The sequence below is a fragment of the Urocitellus parryii genome, chromosome 10 (assembly GCF_045843805.1).
Source record: "Urocitellus parryii isolate mUroPar1 chromosome 10, mUroPar1.hap1, whole genome shotgun sequence".
Lineage (NCBI taxonomy): Eukaryota > Metazoa > Chordata > Mammalia > Rodentia > Sciuridae > Urocitellus > Urocitellus parryii.
In genome coordinates this window covers 86,658,779-86,682,042 of record NC_135540.1, presented here as the reverse complement: position 1 = coordinate 86,682,042, position 23,264 = coordinate 86,658,779, and the positions used below count along the sequence as shown (strand labels likewise).

General features: G+C 40.1%; 2 protein-coding genes across 3 annotated transcripts in view; one reads left to right on the top strand and one right to left on the bottom strand.

Annotated features, from left to right (window-relative positions):
* Window positions 1-22,594, bottom strand: part of G3bp2 (G3BP stress granule assembly factor 2) — a 90,348-nt gene extending 67,754 nt beyond the window's left edge. Inside the window, exon 1 of the mRNA XM_026408460.2 lies at window positions 22,497-22,594. The gene's annotated coding sequence lies outside the window, so the exon portion shown is untranslated. The remainder of the gene's footprint in view (window positions 1-22,496) is intronic.
* A 218-nt stretch (window positions 22,595-22,812) lies between these two features.
* Window positions 22,813-23,264, top strand: part of Uso1 (USO1 vesicle transport factor) — a 73,711-nt gene continuing 73,259 nt past the window's right edge. For both annotated transcript variants that reach the window (XM_077803218.1, XM_077803217.1), the window contains exon 1: window positions 22,813-23,104. In XM_077803218.1, coding sequence (XP_077659344.1) covers window positions 23,039-23,104 — 66 coding nt within the window. In that variant the 5' untranslated portion in view covers window positions 22,813-23,038. The remainder of the gene's footprint in view (window positions 23,105-23,264) is intronic.

The following is a 23,264-nucleotide window of genomic DNA, read 5'->3' as shown; positions in this document are numbered from 1 at the left end:
AAGGTCCAGATAGTAGAAGTCAATTTTACAGGGTTTCAAATAATTTCTGGACCTGTTGCCATCTGCAATGTGACACAACTCAGAAGGAGTGACCAGTATGCATAGGACTCTTACCTTTCAAAGTCTTTCAATGCACAGCACTTACTCATAGCCAATTATGCATCTTCCAATCTTTCATTCAACAAGTATTTACTTAACCTCTACAAAAGGCCAAGACTGAAATGTACAGGACTGTGAACTAGACAAACAGGGTTTGCAGCCTCCTAAAGACTGACATCTGCTTAGCCTGGTAAACAGGGAGCAGGCAGGTGATTTTAACATAATAAGAGAAAGGCAGAGGTAGAGGCATCCGGAGATGCCAAAGAGGCCTTCTGAACTGAAGGATGAATAGGATTTAACTTTGTGGGTGGGAAATAGTCCAGATGGAGGGTATAGCAGAGGTAAATCCTTAGGACATAAAGCTGTTTAATCAACCTGGGATTTAAGAGAGGTAGTGCAGCTGGGCATGGTGATGCACACTTGTTAATTCCAGCTCCTTGGGAGGCCAAGGCAGGACAATCACAGGTTTAAGGTTAGCCTCTTGCAATTTACCAAGAAGCTGTCTTGAATTTTTTAAAAAGAGGGGCTGAGTGCTTGCCTAGTATGCACCAAGACCTGAGTTCAATTCCCAGTACCAAAAAAATAAAAATAAAAATAAAAAGAGCAGGGGATGTGCTCAAAAGCCTGGGTTAATCTCCAGTACCAAGGGGAGAAAAAAAAAAAATCAGTGCAAAGACAAGGTAGATTGGAAGGGATGGAGGAAGCAGGGCAAATTTTGAGGGCTAAAAGATCTTTTTTTTTTTTTTTTTTTTAAGAGAGAATTTTTAAAAAATGTTTATTTTTTAAGGTTTTCGGCGGACACAACATCTTTGTTTGTATGTGGTGCTGAGGATCGAACCCAGGCCGCACGCATGACAGGTGAGCGCGCTACTGCTTGAGCCACATCCCCAGCCCCTAAAAGATCTTTATAAATGATTTTTTTTTTTTCCTTACAGGGCTGGGGATTGAACCCAGCTCCTCCTGTATGTTAGGCAGATGAGCTAAGCTACATCCCCAGCCCTAAATCAAATATTTTTCATTTTATCAAGGGCAGTGGGGAACTACAGAGGGCTGTTAGCCAAGAGAGAAACCAGAAAGTTTTCTTTTTCCTCCCCTCTTTTGCTATTCATTTGACTCATAAGATGTCACTGAAGGTCATTTCATTCTCTTATGTGTTTCATTAAAAGACAGTTTCAACCTAAATATAATTCTCTTTTGTAACAACACTTCTTGTGTATCTCAAGGCCGAGCATGGATAAGGCCCTGGGTTTGGTGCCCAGCAGTAAAAAAAAAAAAAAAAAAAAAAAAAAAAGAATCATTTATTAAAGATCTTTCAGTTTTCAAAATGTGCTCTGCTCCATTCCTCCCTACCCACCTGATGCCTGCATTTTCTGTACTGCCTCTTTTAAACCTCAGCTTGACCAGTTTTCAGTAACTAATAAATTTTAGATCTTAGGCAAAATTTATAATCCTATATGATTTCTATGAAGGTTATATTTTTAAAATTTGGACCTCTAGGCCTGTCCAGAGATCTAAAGTCAGTGCTGCAGAGAAGGGATAATTTCCCTAACAATCATTTATACATTCAACTGCCTGACTTTCACCGTTTGGAGCTTCCTCAGAGATGTAAATTGCTCACTTCAGAAACGAGAACACCCACAAAAGCCTGGGCTTCACCTTCAGGCTGCAGGGAGGTACAGATCTACACAGAGAAACAAGGTAGCAACCTGCAGGAATTCCTGTTTTACTGTTTCAAGAAGTCAGGAATTATAGACCAGAGCAAATTAAGTCACCTTTGTACTTTCCATGGATTGTTCTGTGTATTTTCTCCAGTCTATTTCCCATTGGTGATAAACTGTGAAGCTTAGTTTAAAAAATACAAATAAAAGGCCTATGCAGGTCAGTACAGTCAGGTTGAGAGCCGGAGAAGAGAACACTCTGCCCAGCTATAGCTGAGAAAGCCAGGCTGGGTGGTGGGGGGTTGGGGGGTTGGGGAGATAAGGAGGTTAGGAATGTGAGGGCAGGTTGGGACTGAGTTGGGGGCTGAGGATTCCTGGGGTTAAGGAGTGGAAAGGCCTTCCAGTGGAAAGGTTCTTCCACAGCCAGAATCTCTTAAATGAACTGGGCAGGGTCTCTAAAAAGAGGAGGTAGAGGGGAAGCAAATACTGTGAAAAAGGACTGTGAAGAAGGCAAAAGCATAAAGTCTTCTTGACATCTACAGACAAGGAGATGCCATGAAGTTTTAGTGTCCTTAAAACTCAGGGAGGATGAGGGCTGGGGTTGTGGCTCAGTGGTGGAGTGCTTGCCTAGCATGTGTGAGGCACTGAGTTCACTTCTCAGCACTGCATATAAATAAGTGAATAAAATAAGGGTTCATCAACAAATATATATATATAAATTTGAAAAAACTCATGGATAAGGATGACGACGATGATGATAATGAGGATGACAGTACTCAATTATTGAGCAGAGGAACAGGGTTTCGATAATGAACACTTGCTACATGCCAGATACTATTTCTAATTCTGCTTACTCTTGCTCTTTCTCTCTCTCCCCCTCTCATTTAATCCTCATAACAATTCTATAAGGTTTGATGTATTATTTCCATCTTACAGATAAAGAAAGGCTCAAGGAAGTAAAGTAAAAAGATAAAATTCACAGGTGAGTTCTTTGGCTACTCAAAGATTCTACTTAGACTTGAACTTCAGATTTTTTAATAAATCTAGATATTGAGGGCTGGGGATGTGGCTCAAGCGGTAGCGCGCTCGCCTGGCATGCGTGCGGCCCGGGTTCGATCCTCAGCACCACATACCAACAAAGATGTTGTGTCCGCCGAGAACTAAAAAAAAAATATTAAAAATTCTCTCTCTCTCTCTCTCTCTCTCTCTCTCACTCTCTCTTAAAAAAAATGGATTTAAAAAAAAATCTAGATATTGAGGCAATATTGTCTATTTTTTTTTTTCAGGGAGGGACTGAGGATTGAACTCAGGGGCACTTGATCACTGAGCTACATCCCCAGCCCTATTTTGTTTTTTATTTAGAGGAAGGGTCTCACTAAGTTGCTTAGTGCCTCACTTTTACTGAAGCTGGCTTTGAACCAAGGTCCTCCTGTCTCAGTCTTCCAAGCCTCTAGGAATACAGGCGTGCACCACCACATCCAGTCAATATTGTCTATTCTTATATACTATTATGATCTCTGGAGCTAGACTGGTTTCAGTCCCAAGCTCTGCCACTTGCTAGCAGTGTAACCTTAGACCAATGATCCTATAATGGGCATTACAATGTTAGGTAGGTCAGCAGCCATGAGCAGGTAGTAGGGGAAAGGACAGACAGTAAAGGGTAATAACTTAGAGGGAGAAAATCAGAGAGTCCACAGGTCACAGGACTGAGGATAATAGAGAACTTCATCAAAGTAGGAAGAACAAAAAAAAAAAAACTGTTACCAGGCAGTTCTAATACCAGCCCCGAGGGATAAGGAAACTAAACCATAATTCTCTCTGCTCCAGAGATACTCAGAGTCAAATTGGTAGGAAAGTAGGTTATATCCAAAGCCAGCTTGGAGGAAAGATGAAGAAAACTTCACTGTTTAAAAAGTTCCATCTCCAAAATCTCTGAGAAGAGAGATTTTAGAAGGGGAAAGGGATACATTAGGATAAAATTTCACAGGTTTCAAACAGGTTTTCACTTCCAGGAGTTTCACAGATTTCCCCTTCTTTCCAGTCCCAGAGCCAGAGCCTCCCTGAGCCTTCCTTATCATGTCAAAGGGGAAGGAGGCTTCCCTGTGGAGTCAGCATGTGCTGCTGCTTATTTCAGAGCAGGAGGGTTTCCAAGTTCAGTCTTTAAAAACAAGGACTTTGTAAGGCCTATGTGGACCTCCCTGGGCTGACCTGTTCAGTCCTGAACATGTGTATTCCCCATCTTTCTAATAAATTGCTACTATGTACAACTCTCTTGAAATCCTTCCTGCAGGATTGCCAGGGTCAGTGGTGCAGACCCCTAGTCCCAGGCTGCTTTGGTTCCACAGGCAGGTGTCACTCTACATCAACAATGTCTCTCTGTAGGGTGGTTACTTTTAGCTAATATTGAGCTAGAATAGAAGAAATAAATAGAAGGTAGGTAGAAAGGAAACAAAAGGAGAAGAAAAAGAAACTGTAGCTTTAAATCTAAAAGCCTCATGATCAGAGTAAAGTCACCATACATTCACTCATCTGTGAAAACTGCCTTGTTTTAGTGCGCTTACACGATGCATTTTCAGATTAGATAAGCAAAGGGAAATGTATTTTAAGAAATATATAATATAGGCACATTCCAAACATTAACTAAATAAAAGAGACAATAGCAACCTGAAGATCCTAGAAGACCAGACCACGCTAAAAATCTTGGATCCATGACCAAAGAACTGAGTTCACCAGGCTGAGGTTGTTCCCACAGGTCTTCCCACAACCACCCAAGTTTCCTTTAAACAAAAAACCATTGCTGGCTGTGTAATCCCAGCAACTCAGAATGCTGAAGCAGGAGGAGAAGGATCACAAGTTCAAAGTCAGCTTCAGCAACTTAGCTAGGCCCTAGAGCAACTTAGTGAGACCCTGTCTCAAATGGGCTAGGGATGTAGCTCAGTGGTTAAGTGCCCCTGGGTTCAGTCCCTGGCACCAAAAAAAAAAAAAAAAAAAAGGCGTAAACCCCAGAACCACTTCTCACTCACAAGATATCCCACACATTTTTCTCTGAGAATGTGTAGCTTCACCTTTCATTTTCAGATAAAGCTCTTCCTCTTTGCTAAAACCTGATGCATCCTTAGATTGTATTGTTAACAACGTGTCAAGCACCTGGACGGTTGGGGTAGAGGTCTCCTCTGCTTCTAGAGAGACCTCCTTGAACCCCCTTATGATGACAATACAAAAAAAGTCTTTAGAACAATGTCCTGACCACAATCAACTTTGTCCACTACCAGAGATCCACCTTAGGTCACAAGGAACAAATCAGCATGAAAATGACTATCCTAATTATCAGTGTGAGCTGAAGCTAAACCTTAACAGCAAGAGGGAAATAAAAAAACATACATAAATAATCAAGTCCATAAGTGTAAATATGTTTAACAAGAGAAGAATGTAATAAAAAACGAGTATATCTGAGACATATGATTCTCCTGTCCCCAGATAAAACTACACATCCACAAACAGGTTAGGGTGAAGAAATTGATGAATCAAATTGATGAATGAGGATGTTAATCACGTTTTTTTTCTGTAAAGGATCATTAATGGTTAGTTCAACTATAATGCTATGGTTTAACAAACCCATTTTTTAAAATGCTGAGTAGCTCTTAGGCCTGTCAAACATACATTTTATGAAACTAAAATGGCCTTGTGAACAGCATTTGCCTATCATAGTGGAGGCCCTGAGTTTGATCCCCAGCGTGCGCGCTCACACACACACACACACAACAAAAAAACCAAAGCAAATCAAATATTTTTCAATTTTTGTGACATTTATTTTTAGTAACATTGGATTTAGGGAAAGCAGAATCAATAATTCAACTTTAAATATTAATCTTGAAATTTAAAAATGTAAATATCCTAATTTAATGAACTAGCTAATTGATTTTTGTTAACTACTGTTATTACCAGTACTGGCTGCTCTTCAGCCAATGTATATATAAAATAAAAATTTGTTTCATAATAAATTCAAACATACATGTAACGAGTAGGCCCTCCGTTATCCAAGTGCTTGGACAATGCTATGAGCTGAAATGACTGCCCCCTGGAGGACAGGTGTTGCCCAAAGGGAAGCATCCTCTCATCTGTAAACCAGAAAACTAGGGACGAGGAGGCTGTCTTGGGAAGGCTGTCAAGACTCCTCTTGACCTGGTCTTGAGGAATCTAGGTGACTACCTTTCTCCCTTCTAGACTTGGCTATGAAAAGGGAATTACATGTTTTGCTTTACTCCAGCCTCCAGCACCAGGGCTGACAAAAGACTTCTGCATATTGGAAGAAGGGACCAGTCCACATGAATAATCCATTAGTCAAGAAGAAGGATCTCCAATGAGCTACAGCTGAGGATAAATAAACCCTTATAATCAGATTATCTAGACTGACGTCACTCTCAGCCTCTGCGCTTCCTGCCCTATGGAATATATTCCCTATCAGCTAGAATTCAGGGCAGTTGTAGACTTGATTCAGGCCACAGCTGTACAGGGAAACAGTGCCTCCTGGAGGCCAACATGCTGGTGGTGGCTGTCATTGGTGAGACTTGAGGAAAGGGTACATACATCTTGAGGAAGAGAGGGATGATATTATGTCCACTTCATCCTCTTCACTGGGATCTTCTCTATTAAGTTTAAAGTTTGGAGCTGGGGATATAACTCAGTGACAAAGTGCTTGCATAGCATGTGCAAGGTCCTGGGTTCAAATGAAGAAAAGGAAGTCCATGTCTTTGTTTTTATTTTTTAAAGTGCAGGATTTTTCTGTTTGTTTGTTTTGTAAAGCTGGGGACTGAACCCAGGGGCGATAATAACACTGAAGTACACTCCCAGCCCCCTCCACTTTCAAAAAATTTTTTAAATTTTGAGACAGGTTCTCACTAAATTGCCAAGGCTGGCTTCAATTTTGTAATCCTCCTGCTTCAACCTCCTGAGTAGCTGGAATTACAGGCATGTACCATTATGCTCAGCTAAAAAACGTAGTGTTTTACATTCTAAAGGTTACTAACCTATTATGAGTCCCTTCAACTTCTTCATTTTACCCTAAACTCTAGCTTACATAAAAACAAATCAATTCTGATGACTTTGGCTTCAATTTTATGGGAGGATATAAGCTAATATTGGCTAGTTGGGCTTAAAGGAAAAAAATAAAGAAAAGCTTATCAAACATCTCACCACGTTCCAGGCACTATGCTATTACTGAATATTAACAATACCTTATATTAATGACAAAATGTGAGGTGTGTTTGGATGGTTTTTTAGGTTGGTAGGTAATTCAACATGAGAAACCAAGAGGGCAGTTTCTCATGTCTCCATGAGTTCAGGCAAGATCACAAATGTCAAACTAAAAACAACTGGAAAATGCTGTGGCCATATGGGTCTTTGTAACCCATTGGTTAATTTTCCCACCTCACAAATCATGTACTTCCCCAAGGTGAGTCAGTTTAGCTAAGGAAGTAAGTTACTCTGACCAGATTTAAATGAGGACAGTTGTTGGAGCAGTCAAAGACGAGGGATGGAAAAGTGGAGAGGGCACAGGCTGAGCAGACAGAAAAATCTCAGGTCAAATCCTAATCATTGATTTTTGTCACCTTCAGTAGTTTTCTCCAGCAGGAAAAGGGATAAAAGAGTAGTGGAGCTAGGACAGTTAATGGAGATGACATATGTAAGGTGCTTAGTACCAAGGATCATTCATGGTAATTATTGTTAAGAAATTATACCAACAAACACTCTGCTTCTGAGGTGAAACTGATCATTCCAAAGGTCTTCATAACAGATATATCAGATTTCTGTCTCTCTCTCTGCTTTCACTCTGAAATCCAAGATTTAAAAATGGCACAGATGATAATGAACCAGGATGGCCATCTGATCTAACCTGAACTCAATAAGATTCTCAAAGTCATACTGAATCAGCCACCAGAAGCTGAGCTGGGAGAGGGTGTTCAGAATGTATGGGGAGTACACAGTGGCAAGTCAAAGCAACCTGCAAGCTTAATGCAGATGGTATCAGAGAAGATCTGAGTTCAAAGAGAAAGCTAGTCTCAGGGAGTAGCAAGAGAACAGAAGAGATGCACTGAAAAAAGCAGAGGCAAGAGATTATGAAGATGACAAAGAGGCACACAAATCACACACTACCTGTATGATGACTCTTCTGTTGTAATGGGGCCAGGCTCTTATGAGTACTGCCATAATATTGAAGATTCCCTTGTATCATTATAGCCAACTCTTCTTTGACCTGAAAAACTTACTTTCTGTTCCTTTAAACAAGATAGGCCTGAGACACTCACAGAACTTCTCCCTTATTTCAGGTGATGCAATTTCATAATGACAGGGATAGAGGCAGGACTTCATAGAGGTGAAGGGTGAACTAGGTGTGGATGCAAGTGAAAATGACTGAACTGGGCTGGGGTTGTAGCTCAGTGGTAGAGCCCTTGCCTAGCACATGTGAGCCACTGGGTTTGATACCCAGCACCACATAAAAATAAATGAAATAAAGGTTTAAAAAAAATGACAGACCGTAATGAATAAGATAGGATAGTTATTGGGTCCCAATTAAAGCTTTTTTTTTTTTTTTTTTAATGTAAAGGTCACTTCATGAGGTTCAACTGTAGAAACATTCCAAATATTTCACCCAAACCTTTTACTACTCTACCTGAAGCAGTAGTAAAAACAGAAGGGGTGGGGGTGGGGTGTGGCCCCTAACAGAGGATACAGGAAAATTCAAACTCAAGGGTTAAAAGGACACAGCCAATTAGAAGATTAAGGAATTGGTACTTTTCTTTTTTTTTTTTTCTTAAAGAGAGAGTGAGAGAGGAGAGAGAGAGAGAGAATTTTCAATATCCATTTTTTAGTTCTCGGCGGACACAACATCTTTGTTGGTATGTGGTGCTGAACCTGGGCCGCACGCATGCCAGGCGAGCGCGCTACCACTTGAGCCACATCCCCAGCCCAGGAATTGGTACTTTTCTGATACCTGGTAGGCACAGACTTTGACCTGTAGTGCTGGTGTTTTTCCAAAGCCTGATTAGCATAAACATTGTTTGATACCCCCACCCAGTAGCTATATGAGCATCTAGACTAGTACATTTAAGTACCAACCAGCTATTGGATCCTCTCTCACCCTCCAAGAGTTCTGCCTCTTTTTTTTTTTAATGTATATATTTTTATTTTTTTTAGGTGTAGATGGACACAACACAATGCCTTTATTTTTATGTAGTGCTGAGGATCGAACCTGGAACCTGGGTCCCGCCCTCGCTAGGCAAGCGCTCTCCCGCTGAGCCACAATCCCAGCCCCCCTTTTCTTCTCACTTGAATAAATCCTACTCCTTTCACCTTTGGATCCCATTACTGTCCATGGATTTCATTCTTTGAATTTCTGAGACAAAAACCCAGAAGGAGATTGGTGGTGAGCTGCTAGAGTCTGCTGTGACACAGGAGAGCATAACCCTTCATTAAGAGCTGCAACATATCACTCAATAGTAGTAGAGAAGAATCTGGCTTTGCCAGCTGCAACCCTCAGAGTTGATACCAGCAGGCATCCCCTGCTGTGATCAGCTGCTGACACTAAAATGGTCTTTCTCAACTACTGAGGCCTTAGGAATTTCCTCTCCAACTCAGGTTTCATCAACATCTACATATTCAAAACCTTCTTTTTAGTTGTAGTTGGACACAACACCTTTGTTTTATTTATTTATTTTTATGTGGTGCTGAGGATTGAACCCAGCTTACTAAGCAAGCACTCTACGGCTGAGCCACAACCCCAGCCCCCACTTAGATCTTTTTTGAAAATGCGAATATTAGTGGAAAGAATATATCATCACTAGCTTAACAACCTTTTATATATTTGTATGAAGTACTTCTGTCAAACTGCTATTTTAAAATGTGAACAAAAGCCAGGTGCAATGATGCATATCTGAAGTGCCAGGAAGTATTACAAACTCAGGGTCTGGGGTTGTGGCTCAATGGTAGAGTGCTTGCCTAGCATGTGTGACGCATTGGGTTCGATTCTCAGCACCACATAAAAGTACATAAAGGGCCACCAACAACTAATAAAATATCTTAAAAAAAAAAAGGAATATTGCAAACTCAAAGCAAACCTTAGCAACTTAGTGAGAACCCATCCCCAAGTAAAAAGTATAAATAGGACTAGGGATGCAGATCAGTGGTCAAACATAGGCTCTGGGTTCAATTCCTAATATGGGGGAGGTGGGGAATGTGAACAAGAGGCCCTATACTAAAAGAGGCAAGGCCTGGGGTTGTGGCTCAGTGTTGGAGCACTTGCCTGGCATGCATGAGGCAGTGGGTTTGATTCTTGGCACCACATACAAATAAATAAAAATAAAGATCCATCAACAACTTTAAAAATATATATTTTTTTAATATTTATTTTTTAGTTCTCGGCGGACACAACATCTTTGTTGGTATGTGGTGCTGAGGATGGAACCCGGGCTGCACGCATGCCAGGCGAGCGCGCTACCGCTTGAGCCACATCCCCAGCCCTTAAAAATATTTTTTAAAAAAGAGGCAAGAACCTGCAACTTACAATTTAGTGAGGTTCTATTATTGATTCTTACTCATTTTTTTTTTTTTAAATCTTGTAAAGGAGATGATACATTTTAGCAGCATATGCCAACATGAGGGGTTTGGGAAGGCCACGGAAACATCCCTGAATAAAGTTATAAGGCACCCTTTCAGAAAACAACTTTCAGAAGGAGAAAGTCTGGGAAGGCTTCTGGGTTTTCCCCCAGGGCAAACTCATAAGTGAAATTTATTCTCTGAATCTTACCATTTTTCTTTTTATATACTTCTTGCCTTTCCTAAGTCACCTCTTTCCACAGGAATGTCACACTGCCTACTCTAAAATTCTCAAGTCTATACTTTCTGAATAGCCCCTAGTGGTCCTCTCTTCAATTAAAATGTTTACTCTTGCAAAGAATGGCTCTCAGATAGCTCTCAAGATATATGACAGAAATAATTCATACAAATATATAAAGGACTGTTCTAGTGATGATATACTCTTTCCACTAATATTTGCATTTTCAAAAAAGATTTAAGTGAGGGCCGGGGTTATGGCTCAGTGGTGGAGTGTTCACCTAGCACGTGCGAGGCACTGGGTTAGATCCTCAGCACCACACAAAAATAAATAAATAAAACAAAGGTACTGTGTCCAACTACAACTAAAAACAAGGATGTACTGGGGTAGCACGCTCGCCTGGCATGTGTGCGGCCCAGGTTTGATCCTCAGCACCACATACAAACAAAGATGTTGTGTCCGCCAAAAACTAAAAAATAAATATTAAAAATTCTCTGTCTCTCTCTCTTACCTCTCTCTTAAAAAAAAAAAAAAAAAAGGATGTACTGACCCAAAAGACTAAGATCTAAATGGCTTAATTTGGTACATTTAATCATCTGGTTGATTAGACAGATTTTTTTGATCCAGGGGATTTACCAGGAAATCCAAAATCATTGTTTTCTCCCACTAGAATATAACTTCCATAAAAGCACTTTTGTCTGTTTTAATCATCACTAAATCCCCAGTGGCATGGTAGCTGTTCAATTGAATGTTTCATCAATGAAGCGAGAGTCCAAGTCTGTCTAGCCTCAAAAAATAATGTTGTGCTGGGGATGTGGCTCAAGCAGTAGCGCGCTTACCTGGCATTCGCAGGGTGCTGGTTTGATCCTCAGCACCACATAAAAATAAAATAAAGATATTGTGTCCACCTAAAGCTAAAAAATAAATATTAAAAAAAGTTGTTCCTACCATATCAAACTGTCTCTCTTATAATTAATTTCCTTACCTATCTTTATATTAGGAGGAATAGAACAAAAGATAACAAAGAAAGGGAAGAAAAGTAATAAGGAATAAAGAGATGGTACCAAAGTGGATAGGATGAAATTTGGGCTCAGGCATCAGCTACAATATGGGGCTTCTTGGGACTCTCCATCTAAGCAAACTAATAGTTTAGTTAGAGCTCCAGATGGTGTTCCCTTCCACAAGTATTTATATTTAATATGGTCTTATAAGTATGTCGTTGTTTGTGATTTTGAAGAAAAAAAAAGGGTGGAAATAATGAGACAGAAGAAAGGTGGAAATTATGGGACAGAAAGAAAAAAACATTACCCTTCCATCAGAATATACATACTCTTGTACCTACTCTAAATTCACATCTTACTACATTTCCTTCTAAGCTTTTTCCTGTGTATATATTTTAAACTTAGCTGTGATCATTCAGTATATACAGTTCTGTATCCTGATTTATTTATTTTCTGGTGTCATTTTTTATTTCTGTCATGTACTGATACTATTTCATAAAGTTAAGTATAAAATTCTCAGTTAAATGAAGTGAGATTTTGTTGCCAATTTGTGTTAAATTTTCATGTTATTTAATACTGACTGTGATAAGGAAATTTTAAAATTCCAATTCTTTTAGCTGGCAGAAGAGGAAAGATTTTTACAGTTCCTTCTCTCTGTTAAATATTTTAAAAACTGCAAAGAATCAATAAACACATGATTGTGTTTATTTATAAAGCTGAACAAATGCCATTATTCTCTATTTTCCCTCTCCCAGGTCTCTGCCGATTATGATCACTGGGGGAATAAATGAATAACCATTGCCCAAAAAGAGAACAATTGTCTTGGACAATAATGGAGGTGGAAATTTTCCAAATACAAAGATATTTGAATCAAAGATGTTTTTATGCAACATACACATAATGCTGTCTTCTTTTAGTAAACAGCAACATCCCACGAATAGTTCTGTAGACTAATATAGAGGTAGTTTTAGTTGTATAGCTGGAGGGGTGCCAAAAGAATTGAGAGAGTATGGAATTTCTAAAATCACAAAGAGGAACTATGAGAACTGGTGGGTGAAAATTTGAGAGAAGTAGGATTTTGTTTTTGTTTTTGCCATGCTGTGGATCAAACCCAGGGCCCTGTGTATGCTAGGCAAGCACTGCTACCACTATCCCCAACCCCAAACAGGGTCTTTTATATAGTATTAAAGCATGTCTCCCCAAATGACACTCATCAATTACAAAGGGGAAAAAACAGTATCTATGCAATGGAGAAGATTGACTGACAAAACTTTAAAACAACAAGTAATATTACTAGTAATGGGACAAATAGATCTCATGTACCTTTTGAAAGGATGTTCTGTGAGGACAGCAATTTTATGATATTCCTGCTAAAGATGAAGAACCTGAACAGAACTGCAGAGCAGGATCAAACAAAACCAAATCGAGGGGCACCCTACAGAATAAACTGACCTGCTATACTCTCAAGAATGTTCAAGATAATGAAAGACGAAGAAAGATAGGGAAATTATTCTAGATTAAAGGCAACCAAAGAGATGTGACACTAAAGGCAAATGTAATTCAGATCAGATCCTACACCAGGGAAAGAAAATAAAAAATCCTCCCAAAAAGGTAATTAGTGAGACCACTGGCAAAAATTTTTAAAGGCCTGTAGATTAGATAATAACAATATATCACTGTTAATTTCCTGGTATTACATATGTTATTTCAGAAAATGCTTTTGTTTTTAGGAGTTATACACTGAAGTGTTTGCCCCTATAAATTCCTTTGAGATGGTTTAGTGGAATGTGTATATTTGAAGAGATATAAATGACAAAGCAATCTGAATGAAAACATTAACATTTGAAGGATCTGGCTGAAGGGCATATGGGAAGTCTTTATATGATTTTTGAAATCTCTGTTAATTTGTTCAAAACAAAGAGTTAAAAGTGTGAAAGAATAGGGAGAGTACCCTCTGTGGCAGATAATTTTTGTCTTTCACCTTTATCCTTTTTCCTGCCCAAAACAGGTATGCACTGCTAAGTGGAGATGAAACAGTTTATAATCCAGAGAAGAACTAATATCAAAGCTAGCTGTGCAGAAAGACTGGAATCAACTTAGATCCCAGATGGTAACCTAGAGCCTCTGTTAGTCCTGCACTGCTTACCTCCTAATTTATTTAAGAAATTATTTAGTTTGGTTTTCTATTGCAGTACATGATAATCACAACTGAGACAGTAATCTGCCCAAGGCCAGTCTAAAAGTGACAGGACTAGAATGAAAACATAGGTCTATCTAGGTTTGCAGAAACAAAATGCCTTTTTGGTCCATATCATGCTGAGGCCCAAGCTTCTCTCTATGTGAAAATAGGAGTAAGAATTTCTAGTGGTCCAAAATGACATATGTAAGGGCCTGGCACAGAGGACGAGAGACTCAAATGTTTGCTGAATAATTCAAGAAACCAAGCACATCTGGTTTCAGTATTCTGGTACACTGAGCTATTTTAACTACTGAAGAAGGGGAAAAAAAAAACTATTTACGTGGGTGTAATACTCTAGTTGCAGTTATTAGTCAGCAATTTCATTCAATTTCTTGGTTCTCTCTCACCACTTTATCCCCTTCCTCCTTTCCTTCCTCTCTCCTGAAACTCCTTCTACCCTCTCTTTATCATCAGCTCCTACAAATCTATCTCCAGCCACCACTGCCAAAAATAAATAAAAGAGGGAGGGGCTGTAAAAGGAACCCTGAGTAAAGATTTCTGAACAAAGCAGCTCATCAGGCTGGGGAGGACAAGAGTTAGACCATAAGAAGGACCATCCTCCCCAAGTTGTCAGGAAAAAAAAAAAAAAACCACTGCAGTAGGGAGCTCTGGCCAGAGATGAGCAGCTACCCAGAAGCTGCAGCTCTAAAAACCCCAGGAGGAAAAGCTAAAGCGGCTGCAATACATTTAATTCCAGCCAGATCGACCTGTCAAACACGCCCAGGTCTCTTCTGAAGTTGACAGGAAGCACTAATATGTGCTCAAACAAAATGTGGTAAATGTTACTGTACTGATTGAAATGGTATGAATTCTGAACAAAAACAAAGATCTGATATGTATTCTACCATAAAAATATCAGTATAGTCATTTTGCTCTGACCCAGATACTAGAACCAGATCTAGATAGTAGCACCCTCACAGGGGGACTGGCTGCTGCAATGACCATGGATTCTGTGCTATTTAGGAATCACAATCACATACTTTGGAGAGGGAGTACTTTCAAGACTTGGGTATGGGTCACTTTGGGTCTCTCACAGACTTTGTAGCCCTACCCTGGGCCATGTGTGTGTAGGTGGAAATGAGCCTCGTATGTGTGCACTGTTGATGGAAATGAGTGATGGGGAGAGCAAGTCAAAGCTCTTCAAACTACCCACAACTAGTATGGTACTTAGGAGAACATGGGAAAGGCAGCTTCAGGAGACAAATTCTGGCCAAGGGGAAGACATCTCTCCTTTGCCTCTCTGTGCTTATGAACCTCTCAGCTTCTCATCTTCTGAGCTGCTGGTGGACAAGGATGTCCATGCACAACTCCGTCTTCTTTCTTCAAACCACATGCCTACGCCAGTTCTGGATAGTCCACTTAACATCTGCAAGTTAATGAGCAGAGTCCACCTTGATTATCTGCGTGGTGTATTCACTAATCACAGGGCACTAGCACCTTGTAATCATCTTCATTAAAGAACTGGAATTGGGAGCTAGGGATGTAGTTCAATTTGGTGACAGAGTGCTTGTTTTGCATGCTTGAAGCCCTGGATTTGATCCCCATATCCACCAAAAAAAAAAAAAAAAAAAAAAAAAAGTGAAACTGGGGAGAATGAGAGGACCTTGAAGATGTGGGCCGGCTTTGAAAATCTCCGGTCCAGGTCAGCTACCATCTGCTGGCCCTGGAGATCCACTCTACCTTGAAAGACTTCATTCTGATCTCGAGAGATGGACAACCCTGCTAACCTCTCCCCCTACTGAACCCCACTTGGGCCACTGACTCAGGACAATGAGACAGATCAGCTGCAACTTGTTATGGCTTGCTGGTACAGATGGCAGTGACTCCATAATAAGTCATCTTAAGATTCCATGGAATCTTGGCTTTGTCAATAATGTGAACTTAAAAGGCTTTGCTCAAGCTATGGAATGGGACAGTAAAAACTCCAATCCCATCTCGACTATTCAGGATCTGCCTGTTCAGCCAGCTGCATAGGAGGAGAGAATACATGGGTGTGGGGAAGTGACAAGTTCTCCACAGGAAGCAAGAGTGCCAGGGCCTGGATCAACTCATCCCTTGATGGCTTTATATAAAGTCTTTTGGAACTGAAAAATGTGATTTCCTAATTTAGATGTTTCATAAGTAAGCAATTCTGTATATTATATTTTCTTAAAAATGGAAATACATCTTCATCACACTTTAAAAGAAAGTGTGGCCAGGCCCGGTGGTGCACACCTGTAATCCCAGCAGTTTGGGAGGCTGAGGCAGGAGGATCTTGAGTTCAAAGCCAGCCTTAGCGAAAGCAAGGAGCTAAACAACTCAGTGAAACCCTGTATCTAAATAAAATATAAAATAGGGCTGGGGATGTGACTCTGTGGTCAACTGCCCCCGAGTTTACTCCCTGGCACCGCCCCCCCCAAAAAAAGTGTGTGCTTGCTTGTAGATATAAATACAATATAACCTAAAAATTACTTTTATTAAATAACATGAATTTCTGAACCTTTTGCAGAGCCACCGAACTGACACTACCAATGTGCCTAAACCAAAAGCAAAAGCAAAACCAAACCAAAACAAAAAAGCTACTATTAGAAAAAAAATTTTTTTTTTTTTAATTGGCAAAGCAGTTAAGTCCCTTAGGGGATAGAGTAAGCATCCACTGTTTTTCCTATCTTGATAAAACTTTCTCCTGACATGGTTGAATTCCAGCTTTCCTCTGAGGAATCGCCCTGTTTCCCAGTTTTTATGCCATATGCTTTCAGGTGAGCTGAAGACTCCCACTCCATGATTAGAGAGCATATGACTCAAGGCAAATCAGAACATCTCAAACCCTGGACTAAAGAAATTGGTTCAACACATGGACACATGACCCAATCAGATTCAATGAGATCCGTAGGGATTTTGATTGAGACTATTAGGAAAGAAGTTTGGTATCTTCCTGGATGAACTTGGACCCTGGAGATAGGATTGTGGGTCATGGCAACTACCTTAACCCCCTTTGGAACAAAGTCTATAAATAGAGAAAGTCCTGATTTTGGACAAAATGTCTCCATGACTCAGATTAAACCATGTTTGAAGTAACAGACTTTTCAGAAATAGGAGCCAATATAGTTGAGTTGGATATTATTAAAGTAATATCGTTAAATGTTCAGTTGTTACAAAATTGATAATATACATGAAAGATGATTTATATTCATTCTAACCTTTATTGAGTAGATATACTATGTTTCAAGTGCTAATATTTATCTAATAATATCCTAAAAACAAACACATGAGGTAGGTAACAATTATGGTTGTTTTGAAAAAAATTGCAGCTGGGTTGTAATCCCAACATTCCAGAAGGCTAAGATAGGAGGATAGCAAGTTCAAGGCCAGCCTCAGTTACTAGTGAGGCCCTAAGCAACTCTGGGAGGCACTGTCTCAAAATAAAAAACAAAAGGGCTGGGAATATAGCTCAATGGTAAAGTGCCCCTGGGTTAAATCCCTTGTACCAAAACAACAACAAAAACAAACAACAAAAAAAGGTTGGAGAAGGAAGTGTGAACTCTGGAGTATATGCTATTCCCAGTCCTTGCCTTGGTGGTGTTCCAGGGTGCCTGAATGTTTTTAGTCAAATGAAACAGGAAGTATAAACAAATGAAACCGATTGAGTGGAGCAGGATAGGGGCCTAAAACCCTCTTTCTTGTACCTTCCTCAACTAAGGAATTCCTGGGGCTTTAAAAAAATACTTTGAAAAGTGCTGCATAGAACACATTAAGAAAGGATGATGAACTAGAAAGGCAATTTGTCAATCAATGGAAGGGTAACTGATGTGATTCAGCAATCTGTATATGGGGTATAATTGGGAGTTCATAACCCACTTGAATCAAATTGTGAAATATGATGTATTAAGAACTATGTAATGTTTTGAACGACCAACAATAAAAAAAAAATGATCTGTGAAAAATAAATAAATAAATAAGTAAAAAAAAAAAAAAAAAAGAAAGGATGATGAAGCCTCATTTTTACTGATATGAAACAATCTCCAGATATATTAACAGGAAAAATGGGTATGAGGCATAGCTCAGTGACAGAATGCTTGCCTAGAATAGGCAAGGCCCTGGGTTTGATTTGCCAGCACCACAAAAGAACAGTATGTATAATGTGCTACATCTACTTGTGTTATAAAAAAAAAAAAAAAAGAGGGGGATTATATACACATATTTTATATCTGGAAGGCTATACAGAATTATTTACATTAATTGCCTAGGCGGGTAAGGACCTGTCTTAAAAATAAAAAAAGAAGAAGAGGAAGAAGAAAACCATTGCATTAATATAGTATATCTAAAAGCAAAGTGTATTACCTGCAGGGACTGACATCTGATCTAAAAATGCAGGTCCTTTTCTCCACAGATGTTTATCTTTATGTATAATGAAAGTTAATTGTCAAGTTAGTCATTAAAGACCACCAAAATAGTCATAAACTAAAACTGGCATGTCAGTAACACTTTCTGAGAATCCTGATTTGGACTCTGCAGAGGAAGTCTGGTTGCCACTCTGTGCTTACCAACAGTAGAATTTCTCCTCTTATGTACACAAATCCCTAGTGGGAATTTCCTCATTTGGGAAATTCATTCAACCACTAGAGCTACCAATTGCTTATCATATGTCAGATACTGTGCAAAGCACTAGAGATAAAGTAATTTACAAAACGACTAAAGTTATCCTCTGATGGGTTTAGAATTCTGGTGGGGGAGGAATATAAATAATATATAAAATCATACTCACTACATTTCATTAATCCTACAACTTACATTTTGCTCCCATTTTATAAAACCTAAAATTGGAAGGTATCTTTTGGTAGAACACACCTTACAACTGGCAGGGTTTGTTTGTTTTTGTTTCTTTCTCTCAGGTATACTTGACAGTGTAACAGATCCAATGAGATATGGGAATTTTTTTTTTTTTTTTTTTGGTACCAGGGATTGAACTCCTGGGCACTAAACTACTGAGCCACACTCCCGGCCCTATTTTGTATTTTACTTAGAAACAGGTTCTCACTGAGTTGCTTAGCACCTTGCTTTTGCTAAGGCTGGCTTTGAACTCATGATCCTCCTGGAGCCTCAGCCTCCCCAGCCACTGAAATTGCAGGCATGTGCCACTGTGCCTGGCTGGGAAAATATTGTATAGAGAAAATGTATCAGACAATAAGTGTTACAGAGAAAATAATAAGTGGAAGAGAGGGAGACAATATGAGAAGGCTGCAAGTTAGAACATTCAGGAAAGACCTATGTAACATTTGAGCAGCCCCTAGGGTGAAAGAGTCATACCTCCATGTGGATACAGGAGTAAGCATCACAAACACAGGAAGAACAGTGTAAGGGCCAAAAGGGCAGAGGGGCCAGAATATGTAGGGTCTTCTAGGCTACCTTCTACTTAGTGTATGATCACTGTCTCAAATATAGAGAGGTAGGATAATGTAATACACAGGCATACAGGCTTTGGAGCCAGACTGCCAATTTATGCCCAGCTCTGCCACTTTCTAGTGGTACAACATTGGTCAAGTCACTCTCTTGACCTGTTTCTCCACCTATAAAACAGGACTAACGACTCTATCCATCTCATAGGCTTGTTGTAAAGATTAAGTAAATTATTTTATGTAAAGTACTTTGAACAGAACCTATCACATGAAAAGTACTACATTTCTGACATTGTGATTTTTTGATTAGTCATGAATTTTCACAGCTGCTTCATCATTATCTGTTTATTTTGTTGTATGCTGTTTCGTTAGCTGACAGTAATGCATAATTGTTATCAACAATGTTTTTGGACACCAATTTTCTAGTAACTAGTCTTTTAAAACCTGTATATGATGTATTTCAAACACCAATTATCATTTCTACTCATTTTCCTAAGTAAATATAGACAGTATTCCACCCCACTACCTCCTCCCAACTAAAAAGCAATCTTTACACAATAATATTTCATTGTTTTTGCTGAGTTTTCCACTGGAGGTTATGAAAGGATGGGGAAAGTAGACCACTGAAAGAAGCAATTTTTAAAAATGGATTATCAAACCAATGGATTCTGTTAAATGATCTGTCGGTTTTGGTTTGGGAAAAGGAAAATCATTATTTTCTCAAAATTTTGGATTATGTATATTGTAATGACTCATGGCAATATATCTTGAACGCTTAGATTTATGAAAGTCAGAAGTATAATAGTGTATGTCAGACAGTCACAACTTTTTCATATCGTCCTTTATTTAACAAATGGTTCTTGAGCAATTACCATGTTAAGAATTATGTCAGATAATGAAAGAAAACAAACAAAATAAGATGTGGTTTCCACTATAAAACCAGTGCAAGTGGATTAATATGTAACATTCTTCCTGTTAAGTAAGGAGTCCATTTCATGCTTGTCCATTAGTAGTGATGCTTCATTTCCCTTTCCGACCTTAATTGGGGGACAAATTAGACATTGTACCCTCTCTGCCTCTTCTTGAGGCCAATAGAGAGCAGATCCACCAGTTCTTAAAACCCAGACTGAGTGCTGCCAGGGGATTTTGGGTGGCTCCAATTTCATTACCTCTGTACCTAATTGTTCGTTACTTCTGCCAGTAGTCCCTCCTGCTCAGGGGATGCTGTTACGTTAGGGTAAAAAAATGGGTCAAATGAAGAAAAAGTCATAAGCTGTTACTACTATACTCACCAAAGTTTAAAACAAAATAGGATATTTTGACAAGGCTGGTACCTTAAAACAACTTTGCTAAATTGTCTAGGTACTGTGTTTTATTACCAAATAACAGGAGGAATAGATACTTCTGAGTGTTGCTCCATCTCAAGAGTTCATCCCTGATGATGGGGTGCAGTCAGGCTCAGGGATGGGTAAGGCTTAGAAACTGGGTGAGGTTCTTTGTACATATTACTTGATATTAAAAATGCTGAGCATTTATTGGTTACTCTTTTTAGGGTGCGATAAAGTACCCCATGGAAAATGTCTGAAGCAAAATGTCAGATTCTAGTTTTAAACTGCAGGATAGCACACAGTATCTTGGGCAGTCTTTCTTTTTCTAATTTTTTAAGGCATTTAATCTTTATTTTATTTATTTGTTTTTATGTGGTGCTGAGGATTAGAACCCAGTGCCTCACACATGCTAGGCAAGCACTCTACCACTGAGCTACAACCCTAGCCCATCTTGGGCAGTCTTCCCCTACCATTCTCAAAGTCTCCCAGGTGAAAAACCTTAGCACTAAAAAATTAAACGTTCACCATAACCTTTATGGTGTGTATTCTCTACAATTCCACTTCACGGATTACGAACAACAAAAAAAAAGACCCTCTTTCTCAGCATAATATTCATATACTCTTTTGATGATTTATTCATTTATCCATTAATGCCACCTTTTATAAGACAGTGTTAAGCAGCAGAGATATAAAAATGGATAACATGGTCTGGCCATTAACAGTTTGATTTAACAATTTTTTTATTGAGTACCCACCATGTATTAAGATGTGAGCATGTACATATGCATCCAGGTTTCAAGGAAGCTTTCAGGAGATGATGCTAGAGATGAGGCTTAAAGAATTAACAGGCATTTGCCTAATTAAGAGGACAAAGGGGAAGGGCATACTGAGACAAGAGAAAAAAAAGCCTAGGATACATGGGGGAGACAGGAGATGGAAAAGTAGGCAGCAGTCAGATCCTAACAGGCCTGTATACCCATCTAAGGAGTTTGGATTTTATTACAGAAAATGAGAAACCACTGGAGGATTTTAAGAAGAGGACTGACACGGACAGATGTTTGGTAGACTGGAGAGTGCACTGGAGGAAAGCCAGGGCTGAATGCAGACAAACTAGTTAGGAGGCTATTGCTGTAATCTCAGTGAGAAATGACGAGAAGAATATAAACAGTCAGAGGCAAAGAGGACGAAGAGCAGAGGACCTATTTGAGAAAATTTTACAAATAGAAATCTTACACCTGACTAACTGATTGGACATGTTGGGGGTGGAAAGCCAAAGTCTTTTCTCCCGGTTTCTTTCTTCTGGCTTAGGCAATTATTTAGACAGTAGTACTACTGAATATGGCAGGGCAACGCAGTAGAAGCGTATTGATTTTTTTTTTTCTTTAAGGGAGGTTGGGGAAAATGACGAGTTCAATATTAAATGTTGCATCTGAGACCTGTAGGGAATCCAAGTGAAGAAGTGCATGAGTCAGTTAGTTGACTGAGCTTTCTCGTCTCAAGAAATTTACAAGATCATTCCAGAAACGTGTACCTGGAAACCTCACAGAATAGGCATTTTTCCGATTTGGAAAGATGACATTTTGCATGTTTAAAAAACACTGAAAAGGTTGCGCTAATAAAACATGGTTCCTCGCTGCCAAACGGACACTAAAGAAAAAAAAATTATGTCTAATTTCTGATTTCTTTAAGCTAAATGCAGGTTGCGATGGGTTGCTTTCTTACAACACTTGAAAATTAGCGGTGTGCGGGGTGCTTAGATCTAGGAATTCCTTTTAGCAGGTTTGAATAGCAAGAGCTGAGAAACGCGCCCTCCAGTGGCAGTGGAATGAGGGGTCTCTAGCACCCTTTTTACCACCAAACAAAGCCCTGTAAAGAAATGCAATTTATGGGACCTCACAAGGCCAAAAAGCTCGTGCTGCTAAACCGAAAAACCAAACGAATCCTCCCAGGGTGGGGACTCCCTTACCTGTCACGTTGGCCGAAGGAAAATTTCACTTTCGACTCAACAAAATAAGACCCAGATTTGATAGCTTGCAGTAAGTCCCGTTCGGCGACAACTGAACACACTGCGAGCCAAAACGCGTAGTCTAATCTGATTCTCTCCAGCCGGCAGGGCTGGATTTCGACCACGTGGGTGGCTGTGGCCAGCTAGAACTATCCGCGAAGGGAGGGAGAGGAGGCGTGTCCCTGCCGCGGGAGGCGGGGCCTGACCAGTGGGCGGGGCTTTCCAGGCAGCTGCTACTGGGCCTCTTTCACCTCCTCTCCCCTTTTGCCTTCGCCCTTCGAGCCGCCACGTAACGCCACGTCCCCGCGCCTGCGCATCTCGGCCGGCGGCGGCGGCTGTTTCCGGGCTTAGGCAGCAGGAGCGGCCGCCGAGTGGGAGGTGGTGGTGTCCCCGGCCGAGAAGTGCAGAGTGTGGGCTAGGGGTGTAGGCCCTGCAGAAGGCAGGGGAAGTTGCCCTATTTTCTTTACCCAAGGGGCTGGTAAAGCCGGTGGCCGAGCGACAAGATGAATTTCCTCCGCGGGGTAATGGGGGGTCAGAGTGCCGGACCCCAACACACCGAAGCCGAGACGGTGAGTCCGGGACTTGGGAAGGGTCAGAGCCACTAGGGGACGAAGCACTCAGGGGCTTGGAGGTGACCTGCCGCTCCCCACTGCGGGCCGGCGATCCATATATCACCTCTCCTTTGCTTTCCTTCCCCTCCCGAAATTCCGGAGTTAGTCTCACGCCCAC